Here is an 18447-nt window from a genome sequence, read left to right on the forward strand (position 1 = left end):
CAACATATATACCAAAAGAGGAGATGTGAGGGGTGGTCTATAAGAAATCAATGTGCACATCTTTCAAAATTGTCTTTCTTTTTTGACCAGAACTATATGCAAATTCTCCTTTGTAATTAATAAAGTTGTTTTTGTTTTCTTTTGGTTCTGGAAGATATTTTAGAGACAGGATTATTATAGTAGATTCTATCATTCAAGAAATTTTATCTTTTAAAAAAACTGTGGAAGGCTTATTAAAGAAGAGCTCTCTGTGTAAGAAAGTGTACGGAAGGGTGGGGAAGATGGAAGGCACTAGTAACGTTTTCATATTGATAGCATGGACTTGAAATGGTTTAACAGTTTCCATTTCAGTCTGCAGCAGTTGAGCCCCACCCCCATAAATGAGCCCTATTTAAGGGCTGGTGGCAGTTCAGGAGGTGTGGATCAACATGGCCTTAATCATTATGTGTTGTGAGACCCATCTGGCTGTCATTTCCTAGCTATGGTATCATTTTGACACTGGTTGGCAGAGATGATCAGGCAGAAGTGAATAGAATAGTTGACGCCTGTCAAGGTAATTTACATTCATGCATTCATCCATTTCAGCAGATATTTTTTAGTTTTTAGCAGAGTGCACAATGGCATTACTGCTGTTAACTCTCAGGGTACATAATCTCTGTACCTTCTTGTTTACTGTTGCCAAACCTTTGCAGTAACGATCATTATTACCTTGTGTTACATTGCTCACATTTATGAACATTAATAGCTTTGGTGGGAGACTTGACCTAGTGCAGCCCACGAGCTGGGGTTTTTGCACCCACAGCAAGAACATTGCTCACTATCTCAGGTGCTTAGGGGCTGAGAAGCTGGCAAAGTTAGGAAGCCAGAGAAATTGATACAAATAGATCATCAAACCCCCAAGGTTCTATGGAAGGTCCCAGAGGCCAAAGAACAAGGTTAGTAATTAGAAGAGAATATCAGGAATAGATGGAATAGCAGGTGGGCCAGAGGCAGGGATTGAATTAATACCTCTCTGTGAGAACTGGGGACTGCGGTTGGAGTTGGACTTCTGTGGGTTCTCAGTGGTGAGGAGAGATTTAGCTGTGAATACATACATTCTGTAAATGTTTACTGAGCCTTTACTCTCTACCAGTTACCTACACATAGAGAATATAATTCTGTGTAGTAATTGTATAAACAAAGGCCAAGGATATTTAGAGAATACAGTAGTTAACTATGCCTGGGGTATTTCAGGGTAGATTTCACAAAGAAGGTTGTCATAAAATATATATTAAAGGATTGAGTAGAGATTTGTTTCTACTAAAATTTGGGCATGGAATTCCAGGTGGAATTGAACGAAGGGAGAGAGAAAGAACATAGGAAAGGGAATGATTCTTTTCAAAGATTATTCAAATTGCTATTTGGAGAAAGGACCGGAAAAGGGAATGAAGCCAGGAAAGCAAGTAGATGAGATAGGAAGATAGAAAAGAGAGAGACAGTGGTATTGAAGATGACAGATTGGAGGAAATAGAGACACTGTATGTTATATCACTGGAAAAGGCAATGACACCCCATTCCAGTACTCTTGCCTGGAAAATCCCATGGGCGGAGGAGCCTGGTAGGCTGCAGTCCGTGGGGTTGCTAAGAGTCAGACACGACTGAGCGACTTCACTTTCACTTTTCACTTTCATGCATTGGAGAAGGAAATGGCAACCCACTCCAGTGTTCTTGCCTGGAGAATCCCAGGGACGGAGAAGCCTGGTGGGCTGCCGTCTATGGGGTCACACAGAGTCGGACCCTACTGAAGTGACTTAGCAGCATGTTATATCACACACATATACATATACACAGGGCTTGATGCTTGATGTTGGATTCTGCATGTAAGGTGAGGGAAACACTGGGGAAAAGGATGCCCCCTGGGCTTCTGCTTTGAACAAATGGACAGAAATTGGTGTTATGCACAAGGATCCTAACTTTGGCAGTTAAAATGTTCTGGAAGGTCATTTGTTGATTCTTGGATAAATTGAATTTGAAGTGACTTGAGGAATGCATGAAGCTGGATATAGAAATTAAGGGTTCAAAGGAATAATCTGGACTGATGATCTAAATTCTTCATGTTGACCAACCTCATGCTCATTCAAAGACCAGCTTATATCACCTCCGCATTCATTTATTTTATCCCACTATACTCCCACAGGCATTTTGATCATTCTGTTCTTTTAAGGTATGTTGGAATACTGTTAACTTCTTCTGGGTCACTGGCCCCCTACTTGAGGCAGGGGCTGCTCTTAATCACCCCTTTGTTTCCAATACTGAACACTGGTTTTGAAGCATAGCCTCAGAATAATGAATATTGTTGCAAATAATAGTTTGTCTATATGTTATAGGCTCAAAGACCCTGGGAAATAGGAAGGACCTTACAGGTTACCTAATCTGTTCACCAGTCCAAGGATGAATTGCTTTGCAACGATCCTGTTTCTGCTTTAAATTCTTCCTGTGATAGCCATCTCACTACTTCAGGAGGAAACATCTGATTTGGAATAGCTAATAATTAGAAAGTTATTTTTTGATAACACATGCAATCCAGCCCACTTTCATGTTTGCCTACTGTTCAGAATGTTTGCTCCCCTGTCATCATGATAGCTTGGTTCAGACATTTGAGGTGCCTTCGTAATTACAAAATTGCAAGCCTTTATAGATTGGGGTTCGTGCTTTTTCATTTTGAATTTCCCAGGACTCCTCACCTAAGGCCTGAATAAGCATGTGTGGTATAAGTGTATTGAAAAGTATCCCTTTTTTGGCTTTTTGCTGTTAACACATCCCCATCTCTTTCAGACACTCCAGTCTGCCAGTGTCCCTTGTGAAATGTAACAACCAGGATCAAACATCACATGTCACAAAGGGGCTGGAAAGCTTGGCTTATAGTCATCAGGATATTATTTCTTAAATGCATCTGGAGATTTTTTTTTTTTAATGTTTGGCACTGTTGGAACCGGTAAACCATTTTTTCCCATGTAGTTGCTTACCATACCAAATACTTCCAATTTTTATTTTGTATGATTGATTTTTTTAACCTGTGTTCTAAGAATTTTTATCTACTGCTACAGATTTCATCTTTGTTTTATGATAGTATGTGGTTTGTGTATATAACATATCATTTAGGATAGTTTCAATTACAAGTAACAAAATACCAGGCTGCTGCTGCTGCTGCTAAGTCGCTTCAGTCGTGTCCGACTCTGTGCGATCCCATAGATAGCAGCCCACCAGGCTCCCCCGTCCCTGGGATTCTCCAGGCAAGAACACTGGAGTGGGTCACCATTTCCTTCTCCAATGCATGAAAGTGAAAAGGGAAAGTGAAGTCGCTCAGTCGTGTCCGACTCTTTGCGACCCCATGGACTACAGCCCACCAGGCTCTGTCCATGGGATTTTCCAGGCAAGAGTACTGGAGTGGGGTGCCATTGCCTTCTCCAAATACCAGGCTAACAGTTTTTAAACAATAAAAATATTTGATTTTCCCTCATAATGGGAAGTCTGGAGGTACCAGTAGTTCTATAATTGATTCAGTGATGCAGTGATGTCTTCAAACACTCCGACCTTTTCCATATTCTCAGCTAAGTCTTTCTTATTATGTGGGTGCTGTCTCACCTCATGGTTGCAAAATGGCTGCCAGAATTTCAAGTAGCATTATCAGCTTTTTTTCTAAGCAGGGAGAAAGAGGGTACTGATGAAAAAGGGCTGTTGTGTTGTATATTTGATCTTTTGTTTGTCTCACATGGCTTCTGTCTTTTCTAGAGGGAAAATCTCCCTTGAGAACACCTCCAGCCCCAGGATATTTCTCCTTATGCCTCATTTTCCAGAAATAGGTCAAGTGCTCATCACCATATCAGTCAGTAGCACAGGGAGATAGAACGACTCTTTTGGCTTAGACTAATTTCTGATTAATTTTTGAGGGCTAGGTAGAGTATATAAATATGAACCTTGACAGGTAGTCTGCACGAACCCTTGTGACATAGGGACTCTATATTAAATCATTTAACTTGTTGTTCTGTCTAAAGCTAAACTGTGATCAGGGCTTCCCAGGCGGCCTAGTGCTCCTGCCAGTGCAGGAGATGCAGGTTTCATCCCTGGTCTAAGAAGATCCCCTGGAGAAGGAAATGGCAACCCACTCCTGAATTCTTGCTTGAGAACTCCATGGACAGAGTCCAGGGGGTCACAAAGAGTCAGATATGACTCAGCAACTAAACACAAACTGTTACCAATACCAAATTAGAGAAGTTCAAAAACAACAAATATTCACATCTGAGTGTATGCTTGAATGAATATTACACATAAAAATATGTTTGCCATTATCAGGAAAACATTTTAATGACATAAAACATTTTTCTCTGTAGAACACAGGGAACATTATGTTGAATATGTCATTTGTTCCCCAGTAGCCATTTTTAGGAAGAACAGGCTAAGAGCAGGATGAAAATATAACAAGTGCTCTGCTTAAGGTTACATAGCCAGCCACTTCCCAGTGAAGACCCTCTCAGTTCTCTGATGTACTTCATGAAGATCAAAATGGGTGGCCAGAGTTTAATGTTAATTGAGAAAGAATAGAGATTTTGGTTTTTGTTATTTACAGTGAAGTATAATACTTATGATACATTAGTCTGATTAATTTCTCTCATTTAAGAGAATAATATACAGGACTATTTCAGATATTTCAAGTTGGCATATTTTTTCATAGCTGCATTCATAAAGTATCATTATTGAAGTCATGCTAAAAGCAGAAAGTAGTCTAAGATTCTCCAAAGCTTAAAACAAATGCAAATTAATGTTTTTCAGATTGTTCGACATGACAGGACAATGGAACAAATAGTATTTCCTGTCCCCAACATATGTGAATACCTCACGCGAGAATCCAAGTGTCGCGTATTCAACACCACGGAGAGGGATGAACAGGGAAGTAAAGTGAATGACTTTTTCCAGCAAACTGAAGATCTCTACAATGAGATGAAGTGGCAGAAGAAAATCAGGAGTAAGTACAATGAACTGAAATGATCTGAGCATAATGAAAATGTTTTGAGCATAATGATAGATACACTAGTACTTTGGGATACATGACAGTGTTCGTTTCATTTGGCTCTTAATTTCTTGCTGTCTGATGTTACTGAAATCACTTATAAGCTTAAGCATGTAAGCTCTGTCTACAGTTGGAGCCAAGACACCTGTGGCTTAAGGAACGTAGAAGGTTCTGACTAATTAGATCATCTTTTAGTACTGATCCTATAGTTTTACAAATATTATGACATCCAAGTTTGCAGCTGTGGGTTTCAGCTGTGGAGCAGCGGCAGGTTTGAAGTCCATGAATAGGCCTTGACCGGCCTTAACAATCAGTGAATGGAGTGGAGAGATCCTGGCATAGGCATGCCTGTCCTCTTGTATCTGTGATCTTATAATCAGGTAGACTGTTGAGTGTTTTTTCTGAGACTCATTCCTTTTTTCAACATATCTGAATCTTGCCAAGTGGAAGTAAAAATTGTGTGACACTTGTATTCAAATCGGGCAAGGTTATAATGTAACACTTAAAAGTTACCGTCTTATAGTTCCTGTTGCATATTTCTCAGGTTTAAGTCTATTTGGAAATATTATGTAACAACCAAAATGGGAAAACAATCTGAAAAAGAATAGATACGTGTATATGTATAACTGAATCACTTTGCTGTGCACCTGAAATCAACACAACCTTGTTAATCAACTACACTCCAATAAGTTTTAAAAAGTTTTTAATCAGACTGTGAAAGGATTGAAAATTTTTCAATTCTAAAATAAACTTTACTTTCCCAGATGAAAAATATCATGAGTTTTTAATAAAAATCGTTGGGGTAAAACTTTTGATTAGGTCTTTTCTGACTATTGGAGAGATTTTCCAGACAACAGGCGTATGTTCTCAATACTTCTGTTCAACAGTGTTGCATCATTTTAGTATCCTGGGAATGTCAGTGATTATGGTTTATGAATTTGGTTGAGCTTGAGACATAACATCCTTGAATAAAGACTGTAGCATGCATTTTCAGACTTTCTTAGCAGGATATTTGAAAAAAAATAAAGCAATTACTCTCCCTTAGCACTTTCCTATGAAGAACCTTATGGAATTCAGAGAAACTTAGGTATTCATAGTACATAACAGAAACTCAATTTGAAAATCATTCATTTTATTCCTGACAAAAAGTAAATTGGATAATGAGCTAGTGCTTGTGGGGTCTGTGTTTTTGAGATAAATATTTTGTCATTTGTAAAGAAAAAAAAAAACCCTTAAAATAATTTCCAATATACAGTTTACTTTTAAAATTTGGAAGTAGCTTATGATGAGGTTTTAGACAGAATCTAATTCAGTTGATGGATTTGTTGTTACAAATGTATGTATCAACATCTTCTAATTTTGTCTTAATATTCTGCTTTTTAAAATGAGGACTCCTAATTCAGGAGCGATGAGAATGCAAATGCTTACAATTTATGATACATTAGTCAACTAAATGCCGTAGCTAATCATAGCCTACTCCAGTGTTGGAATGCTCTATTCCAAGAGAAAGAAAACAAGATGTACTGAAGGGAAGTCTAGTTTATAAGTAAGCAGCAGACTTGAGATTGGAATTCACAGAACATACTTTGAAAAGCTTAAAATTTCTATTTGAAAATTGAGATGGCTTTTCTCCTCAATTGACTCTTAATATTTTAAATCTAATGTTAAACTATTAAAAGTTAGACAGTGGACAAGACCTGAATATGTTGTGTGACAAACTCGTATGCATGACGTGTCTGTTCAGTTCTTTAGGAGAGGTGAAAGAAACTGAGTTTTGGCTTATGTAAATTTTATTCGGTAGATGCATCTATCAATTCATTTCTGGTGGCAGATACAGAATCCCATTTCTGAAAATATTCAGCAAAACCTCTCCCACTTATTGGTAGTTTTTGTTGTATCTTTCACTTACTTTTGCTGTTGCAAACCCAACAACTTCTTGGGAAGCATAAAGGTTTAAATCTTAGGTAATATTATAAATCACTAGTTCCCAGTAAGCAGTGCTGTGCCATGCTATTAAGTTTCAGAGTTTCAGGTAACTGTGACCGTGATTTGAAACTTTCACCAGAGATACATCTGTGCAAAGGGTAAGGGTGTTATTTTACTTTAAGACAGGGGAGTGAGACCAGTTAATTGATATTACTAAATTACACAGCAATGTATACCATTCCATTAAAAGGGGCTCCAGGTGACTGCTAAACTGCCTTCCCTCAACCTGCTCTAGGGATATAGTAAAGAGAATTAACCCAGAGTCATCTTTTCTGGCCAGAATTAGCAGTTGCAGAATTACTCACCCTTCTACAATAGCTTAGGTGTAAACTGGCTAAAGAAAAGAAGGAATCAAATGGAAAACTCCTTTATGGTATTGATGATAAATATTCTAAAATAAGTTGCATTAAATGTTTGTTTATATATGCTTTTATAGTTTGCAAAAATGCACTTAGAAAGATGTTATTTCAGTAGGGCTCTGGTATTGAAATCAAAATTCATTTTCTGTTCCGTCCCACCGTGCCTCTTTCTTACTAGGTAATCCTGCCCTGTTCTGGTTCTCAAGGCATATTTCTCTTTGGGGGAGCATCTCGTTCAACCTGGCTGTGTTCATCAACTTAGCTGTGGCTCTCTTCTACCCATTTGGGGACGATGGAGATGAAGGCAAGTGCTTGTCTGTCTTTAAATGATAAGTATCTTAGAGTCTAAAAACAATACTTTTGATGCATGCCTCAACTATTTAGACCTTCCCAGTTACAACAATTTCATTCTTGTTAAATAGCTTTTCTCTATTCACTGGAAACAGAATTATTGTAAGTAGAATAGGCAGAAAATGATGGTCAATATAAATATTTTTCAAGAAGTTCATATACAGCAGAGCTGTATTGATAAATAAGGCAAGAAAAATATTTCTACCTTACTTTGTGAGCAAAAGCATTTTATGTATCATCTCAATCTTATAAATACATGGGAAAGTGAGAGATGTATGCCAAAATGTTGATTGTGATTATCTTAAGTAGTAGAATCTCTATTTTACTCTCTTTTCTTTGCTTTTGGTATTGTCTAAGGATTCTACAGTGAGCATGCAGATAATTTGAAAAATAATTTTAAATGTATAGCATAAGGCAGATTATAATAATACAGCACAAAGGATATTGACCATGAAGTTAATATTATCAAACTGCTGATACATGCGAAAGCAAAGACAAGAAAAATTATCCCATGTTAAGTGAAACGGAAAATAGGAGGAGGATACACTAAAGGCTGTGGAAATTAAGTTTTCTTTAAATCTGGCAAAAGAACGTGGGAGAATATGTCACAATCTGTATCCTGATTGGGATACAATCAGGTAGATAACTTTGGAAGGGGCATTGAAAGAATGGCTTAGAGGACAGGAGGAGAGATACCAGCAAATAATAACCACAAGATGCTTTTGTATCTCATCAGTTTATAGGATTATGTGAGAATTTAATGAGATGTTGTAGGTAAAGCATTAAGAATAGCAACTAGTAATAATATACCAAAAAATAAAACTTGAATTTGCCACTCATCTTCAACTATTTACATAGCACTTACATTTTATCTGGGCTTCCCTGGTGGCTCAGACAGTAAAGAATCTGCTTGTAATGCAGGAAACACAGGTTCAATTGAGGTTGGGAGATCCCCTGGAGAAGGAAATGGCAACCCACTCCAGTATTGTTGCCTGGAGAACTTCCTGGACAGAGGAGCCTGGTGACCTGTAGTCCATGGGGTCACAAAGAGTCAGACACGACTGAGCGATTAACACTACTACTACTAATCATTTGATAAAGCTTAGCTGTTGTTGTTACAAGATGAATATTAGTACTACAAAGGGAAGCTCAGTGGAAATGAGGGTTAGAGAAGAGCAAGAGATATTTAAACCTATTTCAGATGTGAGTAGGAAGAGGAGTGAGCAGGAAGGGAAATGGGAGTGCAGAAGTAATTTGCTATTTCTAAGGTCTGTTACAGATGGCAGATAGTAAAGTTCTAGCCTTTGGGTATAATCTGAGTAGTTTTGGAAAGGTTTGATTTTTTTTAGAAGGTACGCCAGTGCTAATAAAAGGATATTTGACAAGGGAGTAGATGTGTGAGTTAAATAGCAATGAAAACATAGCAAATATTTGGCCGTCCATTGTGGGGAAGTTGCAAATACAGCAGGAAGTGGAAACAGCTCTCTTCACTGTGTTTAGTCTCATTTAGTGATGATAGCCCTCTTGGCACAAAAGAACCTAACTTTCCTAAGGAGAGAAGTCCAGCCTGAAATGATAAATTAGTATCATCTGCATAAGGAATGCTAACTAGATTGTAGCATCCGGGTAAATAGAGCATAAAGTCTTAGATATAGAAGCAGTTCTGGAAATTATCTAATATCAAATCATCATTGACACATAAAGAGATGGAAGCCCAGAGAACGGCAGATCTAAGACTAGATGGTTAAAGCATTTGTTTGTGCTCTCAGACTTTTCTGCAGGATGATTAGGTTAGAAGCGTGTCAATAACAGGTGCCCCTTTATACAGGGGCATCATCTTCCCTAAGTTCTATTCCATCATATACCTTACAAGACCACCAGAGCCAAAGTATATAGCCTGTTCTGCTACCTATTATACGTTAAATATGATGGCGATGGGCACAGGTACCCCTCTGTACATCTACTCTTTACTCATTCAGGAGAAAGTAAAGCATCTGATATATTTTTTCATATTTGCCTAATAACAGTTGTAACAGTATTGCTAATGATGATAATAGCAACTGTTATTGTTTACTGTTTAAATTGGATCAGGCAAAGTGCTGAGCACAATGCATACATAATTCCATGTAATCTTCCTGACAGTTCTATAAAGTAAGTACTTCATCCTTCTGGATGAAGAACTTGAGGCTTTGGAAGATTTGACCAGTAATTCGGGAGTCTGGAAATACATACTTTTTAACAAGTTTCTGGAGGTGTTACTAATACAACTGGTCCTTGAACAAGAACTTGAAACCACATATATTGGTAAAACTGGGAATGAGGCTCCAGCCTCAGAAAGAAATAGACCCCATAGACTTAGCCTGCCAGGCTCCTCTGTCCATGGAATTCACCAGGCAAGAATACTGGAGTGGGTTGCCATTTCCTTCTCCAGAAGATCTTCCCGACCCAGGAGTTGAACCCAGGTCTCCTGCATTGCAGGCAGACACTTTAACCTCTGAGCCACCAGGGAAGCAGAAAGAAATAAGACCAACAAAGACAAGGCAGGAAGACGAGGTATGTCCTCTTCAGGTGCAGGTGTGCACTGTACTCTTCAGATGGGACTGAATAGAGGTGAACAGCAGTAACCAAGGTGGAGGCTCACTCCTAAGTATCTGGGTGTGGGTATGGCACTAAGGGGGAAGGGAAAGCATGAGCTGCCATTTTGGCAGTATGGAACCCCAAGGTTATATTTGGATAATCTGATTACAGTTCTAGATGAGTTATTTAATTATAGCTCCATGAATAAGGTTACAGTTTTGATCAGGATTAGGTGAGCCTCTAACCTTCAGTTACATGCTGTGCATAGCTGGGAAGGCTGAGAAAGCAAAGTTAAGACTGATTACTATACTTGGCCATCAGAACTGGCTGGAGAAGGTAAATTCTGTGCTGGACATGCAAGTCTCTAACGGTGGATTTTGTCAAGCATAGACTGGATGACTCCTTGGCTGGGATGCTTTGAGATGATTTAAAGATGAATTAGTTGATCATTAAGATTCCTTCTAAAAAGTGCTTCAGAAAATAATGGGAATGTGTCAAAGAACACAGGATTCAACTTGAAAGGTCTCCCAGTGGCCAAGTCTGTGGAAATTTTGAGATAAAAATGGTTACAGTAATACATAATAACCCACAGAATAAAATAAGAATCCGGGAATCCTCCTGGTAGAGGAGAAAGCTCTTCCTTACAATAGTATTCCTGTTAATCAGTGTAGGAAGAGTAATAGAAATAGAATGTTGCTGTTTGGCAAATACCATATAATAGCAATAACCATCACTGGATGCTAAAATTAATAGAGAAGTGTTAGATGAGAAAGTATAATGAGAAACAGGATATTGATGTAGTCAAAGTATTTCCCCATAATATACTTATTATGAAAGAGAGTGACTTTAAAGTGGAGAAATCACTTTAATTATGTGATCAATGTTAATGTCACCAGTGAAGAGACAGCAACATCAGGTGCCTCTTGACATGATGTGCTGATAAGGATATGGCATCTTGGACAAAAACGCGTAAAGTGAGGAAATTTCAGACAAATCCAGAATGAGAAATATTCTACAAAATAATTGGCCAGTACTCTTGAAGCTTGTGAAGTCAAAGGAGTGCTGAGGAATTAAAAGAGACTAAGAGACATGACAGCTAAATGTGATGTGTGATCCTGGTTCAGAAAAGAAGACATATTTGTGCAGTTCATGAACTTGGAATAAAGGTCTGTAGATTAAAGCGGTTGCTGTTCAGTCACTAAGTGTCCAACTCTGTGACTCCATGGACTGCAGCACTCCAGGCTCCTCTGTCCTCCACTATCTTCTGGGGTTTATTCAAATTCATGTCCATAGAGTCAGTGATGGTATCTAACCATCCCATCCTCTGCTGTCCCCTTCTCCTGTTGTCTTCAATCTTTTCCATCATCAGAGTCTTTTCCGTGAGTCAGCTCTTGACATCAAGTAGCCAAAGTATTGGAGCTTCAGCTTCAGCATCAGTCCTTCCAATGAATATTCAGGGTTGATTTCCTTTTGGATTGACTGGTTTGATCTCCTTGCAGTCCAGGGACTCCGAACAGTCTTCTCCAGCACCACAATTTGAAAACATCAGTTCTGTGGTGCTCAGCCTTCTTTATGGTCTAACTCTATTAATGTAATATATCATATTAATTTCTGGACATTGATCATTGTTGTGTGATTATGTAAGGTGTCAATATTTGGGGAAGCCAGGTAAAGAGACAATGAGAATTTTGTATTATATTTGCAACTGTAACATTAGTCAGAAAAAGTTCTAAAATAAAAAGTTAAAAAAGAAAAAATAAGTAAATATGAGGATTCCATCCAGCTCTGAGGTTCCTGGATTCTGGGTAGAAGTTGATCACAAAATCACCTGGTGAATCCTGAGCCAGAAAAAAAGACCTGTGGTCCAAACAGGCCACCTTTTCCAACCCCAGATCCTAATACAAGCTGCTCTGGAGTCACTTTGGCTTATGTGTCAGGTGAGGACAGAGAGGCTGGCAGCGGGGGGAATGGGCTGTGTATGCTGTCTCCAAGGGTATTTTCCAGCCTGAACACACAGTGAGTTTGTGGGAATCACTTGTGTCCAGATATCTGGTTCATGCTTAGGTTATGATATTAACTGAGGGAACAGTGTCTGCCTTCAACCAGGGTAGTAGCGTACGATAATAAAAGGGAGATACTTAGTGGAAGGTGATTCTCAGAGTACCAGCTTGTAATACGTCCACCCTCCCAACCCCTACTGCAAATAATCTCCTTCCGTAGTCAGGCTTTGCAGAGCTTTCTTTGAATGCCTTCAAGAATCCAGGGCCTATTGGTGTGGGTTTTGGTGTGGGTTTCCTTGTTTGGTTGATTAGTTTATATGCTTAAAATGTGCTTCTCTAAAAATGAAACTTTTGCCAAAGTTAGGGAATGAGGTCATGCTGGTTGTGGCTGAAGCCACAGCTATCGATGCTAGGGAATCTCCTAGATGTCCACTCAGAAGTTGAACATTGCCATGCCAACCATCCCTGCCCAGTTTGGCAAAGGCAGAGGGGTTAGCAGAGAACTGTGCCTTCTTTTATCCATTTAGCCGAAGAAGGCAATGGCACCCCACTCCAGTACTCTTGCCTGGAAAATCCAATGGACGGAGGAGCCTGGTAGACTGCAGTCCATGGGGTCTGTAGGAGTCAGACACGACTTCACTTTCACTTTCACTTTTCACTTTCATGCATTGGAGAAGGAAATGGCAACCCACTCCAGTGTTCTTGCCTGGAGAATCCCAGGGACGGGGAGCCTGGTGGGCTGCCGTCTATGGGGTTGCACAGAGTCGGACACGACTGAAGAGACTTAGCAGCAGCAGCAGCAGCATATCCATTTAGCATGTGATTTTTTAAAAATACTGTGTTCAAATTTGGAATGTCATTCTTTTTCCCTCAAGTGCTTTGTGTTAAAGGAAATAAATCTTCAAGGTGATTTTAATTCATTCACCTTAATAGCAACCACTGATAGAGTGTGGCTGGATGCCAGACACTGTGCTCGACCCTAGAGATACAAACACTGGGAAAACTGACCTTGTCCTCAAGGAGCTTATAGTCTAGTTAAAGGATGAAGAAGGGAATGAGACACAGTAGTAAAGAACACCCATAGATTTGTCTAATTTGCATTAGCCAGATTGAGAAGGGGGAAATAGGAAATTCTTACAAGTCTCTGCTGGAGGCTGAGGAGTGGAGAGAGGGGAGTAAGATGCAGCGTGTTTTATAAGTTAGCAGTACCCAATCTTTTTGGCTTCCCTGATGCCTCACAGCTAAGGAATCTTCCTGCAGTTCAGGAGAAATAGTTTGATTCCCAAGTTGGGAAGATTCCCTGGAGGAAAGCATGGCAACCCACTCCAGTATTCCTGCCTGGAGAATCCCATGGACAGAGGAACCTAGTGGGCTACAGTCCTTGGGGTTGCAAAGATTTGGACATGACTGAAGCAACTTAGCATGCACACACAACTTTTTGGCACCAGGGACCAGTTTCATAGAAGACAGTTTTTCCCTAGACCATGGCATGTGAGCTATGGAGAGTGGCTGTAAATACAGATGAAGCTTCACTCGCTCAGTACTGGTTTGTGGCCCAGGGATTGGGAACCCCTGCTATAAGTAAACTTAAAACAAGTCAGTGTGAAGTAGATAGGAGAGTAGAATTGAAGTCTCCAGTGTTTCTGTTTGAATTTTCTTTTATTACGGACAAGTGTTATACTCTAATATTTTAAAATGTATAAAGTGAATTCTTAAATTTTTTTCTATTATAAAATAAGGCACGATCATTATAGAAAATTAATACAAACATCAAGAAGACAGCCCCCTCTTTCCGCCATTAATGGATTAAAAAATGGCTTTGATAGTCTACTGTTTTCTAAAGTTTGTCAGAGGATTTCAGTTTATTTTTCTAGCTGAAGATCAAATCTTCAGCTAAAAACCAATATGATCATTCTTACAAAATATAATTACAAATTGTTGTCAATTGAAAATAGTGTAAGTAGCCATTTAAGTAACTTTTAAATTTATTTACCCTTCACAAATACATACTTAACATTAAACTATATGCAGGAGCCTGGTGGGCTGCCATCTATGGGGTCGCACAGAGTCAGACACAACTGAAGCGACTTAGCAGCAGCAGCAGCAGCAGCAGGGTACTAAGCTAGACACTGTTTGAGTTCTCTCTACAAAGGGATCAAATGTCCAGTTTTAAGTTCATGGTTATAATTTCTCATTGGATCAAGAGGAAATCTCAGCAAGCCAGGTCCTGTCTGAGAAAGGGTGGTCAAGTTGTGGTTAGCTTCTCAGGCATTAGTGACCATGCACAGCGTGACTGTCAGTGCCAAAGTTGGGACTTTTAAAATAAGAATGTCACACCAAGACGTTGCTTATGAATTATACCGAAGAATCTAGCGATTGGATGAGAGTTAAGTGTGCAAAGATGTTGGCAGTTTTACTAAACTTAAGAGTGAAGCTCCACAACTTGGGGAATTTATAACTAGAGATGGACTTACTCAAAACGAGCTCACAGGTTATGTTTCTATTTGTAGTCAACAAATAATTGGTGCTTCCCAGGTGGCACTAAAGAACCTGCCTGCCAACGCAGGAGATGGAAGAGACTTGGGTTCGATCCCTGGGTCAGGAAGATCCCCCAGAGGAGGGAATGGCTACCCACTTCAGTATTCTTGTCTGGAGAATTCCATGAACAGAGGAGCCTGCCATGCCCATGGGGTTGCAGAGTCGGACACGACTAAGCAACTAACACTTTTACTTTCACACACACATATATATAAATACACTTATGTGTTTTAACAGTGAAAGTTTAGGTGTGTTTCATTAAAAAATGGATATTTTACATTCTGAATCTATAACTTAAAAACACTTTTTAAACTTTATTTATTTATTTTTGGCTGTGCTGGGCCTCCGTTGCTGCTCACAGGCTTTCTCTAGTTGTGGCGAGCAGGGGCTACTCTTCACTGCAGTGAGAGAGCTTCTCACTGTGGTGGCTTCTGCTCTTGCAGAGCACACAGGTTGCAAAGAGTCCTTCAGTGGTTGCAGCACTTGGACTCCCAGACTCTAGAGCACAGACTCAATAGTTGAGGCACAAGGGCCTAGTAGCTCAGAGGCACGTGGGATCTTCCTGCATCAGGAATTGAACCCGTGTCTCCTGCATTGGCAGGCAGATGCTTTACCCCTAAGCCACCTTAAGAACTTGATAATAATTTAACAGGACAAGACATGAGTTCAGTGCTTGATTCCAAATGACTTACCTGAACGAGTGGAAAATCCCTGTTTTGTCATCTCCCCTCTGACTTCATCAGCCTAAATTAGGCCAAGAGTGTTCCCCCTTAATTTACTTCTGCAAATATAGCATCGCTTGACCATCAGAGGGGGATTCCTTGAATACACATGTCAGTGCAAACATTAATAAATTGTCCTTTTTAAAAAAGGAAATGTATTTATAAACCCCTTCTGGGGCCATTTCTAAAGAAACTTTTGTTGCAATGGAGTTTAGTTTTGAAACATTTGGAGTTTTGTTTTCTGATGAAGTAAATAGCTGAACATTATTTTTAGAAGTTGAAAAACACACACATATACCTATGCATTCATACACATAAACGCACTTGTGTGTTTTAACAGTTAAAGCTTAGGTCTGTTTCATTAAAAAGTAGAGAGTGTGCATTCTGAATTCTTTAATATAATATAAAAACTTGATTATAATAAAACAGGACAAGGTACGAGTTCAGGGCCTGATTCCATTTGATTTAGCTGAATAGTTGATGGCCATTAATCATGCATTTTGAATTAAGATTTCCAAAATGAGAAATCCCTATCCAAAGCATCTAGCATGACTCCCTCTGGAAAGAAAGACACACAGGTTTCAGAACTAATGTAAGGAGCATTGACTAGTGAGTATTTTAGCAGCCTGGGATTCATCACAAGCTTTCTGGAAATGTAGGTGGTGCTTGTGGTAAAGAATCCACCTGCCAACTCAGGAGACTTAAGAGATGGTGGTTCAATCCCTAAGTCCAGAAGATCCCCTGGAGGAGGAAATGGCAATCTACTCCAGTATTCTTGCCTGGAAAATCCCATGGACAGAGGAGCTGGGGGTGGGAGGGGGCTACATTCTATAAGATCATGAAGAGTCAGACACCACTGAGTGTCTGAGTACAACAAATAATGAATAATGTGTACAAAGACATCTCCTCTAAATATACAGTGTGTTCAGTTCAGTCACTCAGTTGTGTCCAACTCTGTGAACCCATGGACTGCAGCACACCAGGCTTCCATGTCCATCACCAACTCCCAGAGCCTACTCAAACTCATGTCCATCGCGTCGGTGATGCCATCCAACCATCTCATCCTCTGTTGTTCCCTTCTCTTTGCGCCTTCAATCTTTCCCAGCAACAGGGTCTTTTTCAATGAGTCAGTTCTTCGCATCGGGTGGCCAAAGTATTGGAGTTTCAGCTTCAGCATCAGTCCTTCCAATGAATATTCAGGACTGATCTCCTTTAGGATGGACTGGTTGGATCTCCTTGCAATCCAAGGGACTCTCATGAGTCTTCTCCAACACCACAGTTCAAAAGCATCAATTCTTCAGTGCTCAACTTTCTTTATAGTCCAACTCTCAGATCCATACTGACTACTGGAAAAACCATAGCTTTGACTAGACGGACCTTTTTTGAAGTAATGTCTCTGCTCTTTAATATGCTGTCTAGGTTGATCATAGCTTTTCTTCCAAAGAGCAAGCATCTTTTAATTTCATGGCTGCAGTCACCATCTGCAGTGATTTTGGAGCCCCCCAAAATAGTCTGTCACTGTTTCCATTGTTTCCCCATCTATTTTCCATGAAGCGATAGGACCGGATGCCATGATCTTAGTTTTCTGAATGTAGAGTGGGTTACTTTGAAATTCAGTGTTTTACAACTTGTGTTGCTCTATTATATGAAATTGGTTCAGTTCTGTCCCTCAGTCATGTCCAACTCTTTGTGACCCCGTGAACTGCACCACATCAGGCTTCCCTGTCCATCACCAACTCCTGGAGCTTGCTCAGACTCATGTATATCAAGTTGCTGATGCCATCCAACCATCTCATCCTCTGTTGTCCCCTTCTTCTCCTGCCTTCAATCTTTCCCTGCATCAGGGTCTTTTCCAATGAGTCAGTTCTTCACATCAGGTGGCCAAAGTATTGGAGTTTCATATATATATATAATATATAAAATAGAGTGGCAAATGATTTAACATGTTCCAGTTCTGTTCTTAGTAAAAATAAACTCCTTCCACATTTTACAGGTACTCTTTCACCGATGTTCTCAATTCTGCTTTGGATAGCAGTGGCAATCTGCACATCTATGCTGTTTTTCTTCTCCAAGCCTGTGGGTATTCGGCCATTTCTTGTGTCAGTAATGCTCAGATCAATATATACAATAGGTCTTGGGCCTACATTAATACTTCTTGGTGCAGCAAATGTAAGTACTTTATTTAGTTTTGTACTGTTTTAGATTAATTAAAAGTGTACTAAATATAAAAGCATAACTCTATGCTTTAACTCTGTAAATAAATTCTAATTTATTGTGAATCCAAATTAAATTGAGTTTAATGTGTACCTTCTTCACTGACTTTTTAGAGAAAGAAAAAATGGCAAGTGAAAATTTTATATATTTAGGATGGTAGCATTTGGGGCATGACCCAGTTCTGCACTCAATTTAACCCAATCCAATTTTAATGCTTTTGGCATCCTATATGGGCAGCTATTGACAAAAATGACTCCGAATGACTGTTAACATTCTAAAGTAACTTCTAAATCATCCAAGAAAGATTAAATTATATTCAGTAGAATTTTAGAAGTGAGTATCTTTTATAAAATGACCAAAGGAAAAGGATCGCTACAAGAGAAAATAGGAAATTGGGCTTTTTTAATGTGAACACCACCTATTAACTTGTGAAAGACATAGATGAGATGAAGTTTTTTCTTTTTCGCTGTATTTTAAAATATTAGAACAAGGGAGCACATTTCACAACCTTACTAGGTAAGTTTAGGATAAGTAAGCCAGACTACTATTGCAGATAGCAGTAATTTTGCCCAAGTGATAAAATTTTAAAGGGACGAAACAACTTTCTGTGTGGCACAGATGAAAAGGGATATTAAGAAACAATAAATCACCAG

The 18447-nt window shown here is 39.3% G+C and overlaps 1 protein-coding gene across 2 annotated transcripts in view; it reads left to right on the top strand.

Annotated features, from left to right (window-relative positions):
* Nucleotides 1–18447, top strand: part of ITPR2 (inositol 1,4,5-trisphosphate receptor type 2) — a 593100-nt gene that overhangs the window by 463734 nt on the left and 110919 nt on the right. For both annotated transcript variants that reach the window (XM_070788589.1, XM_070788588.1), the window contains exons 47-49: nucleotides 4810–5002; nucleotides 7571–7696; nucleotides 17574–17749. In XM_070788589.1, the coding sequence (XP_070644690.1) occupies nucleotides 4810–5002; nucleotides 7571–7696; nucleotides 17574–17749 (495 nt within the window). The remainder of the gene's footprint in view (nucleotides 1–4809; nucleotides 5003–7570; nucleotides 7697–17573; nucleotides 17750–18447) is intronic.

The sequence above is a fragment of the Bos indicus genome, chromosome 5, assembly GCF_029378745.1.
Source record: "Bos indicus isolate NIAB-ARS_2022 breed Sahiwal x Tharparkar chromosome 5, NIAB-ARS_B.indTharparkar_mat_pri_1.0, whole genome shotgun sequence".
NCBI classification, from domain to species: domain Eukaryota; kingdom Metazoa; phylum Chordata; class Mammalia; order Artiodactyla; family Bovidae; genus Bos; species Bos indicus.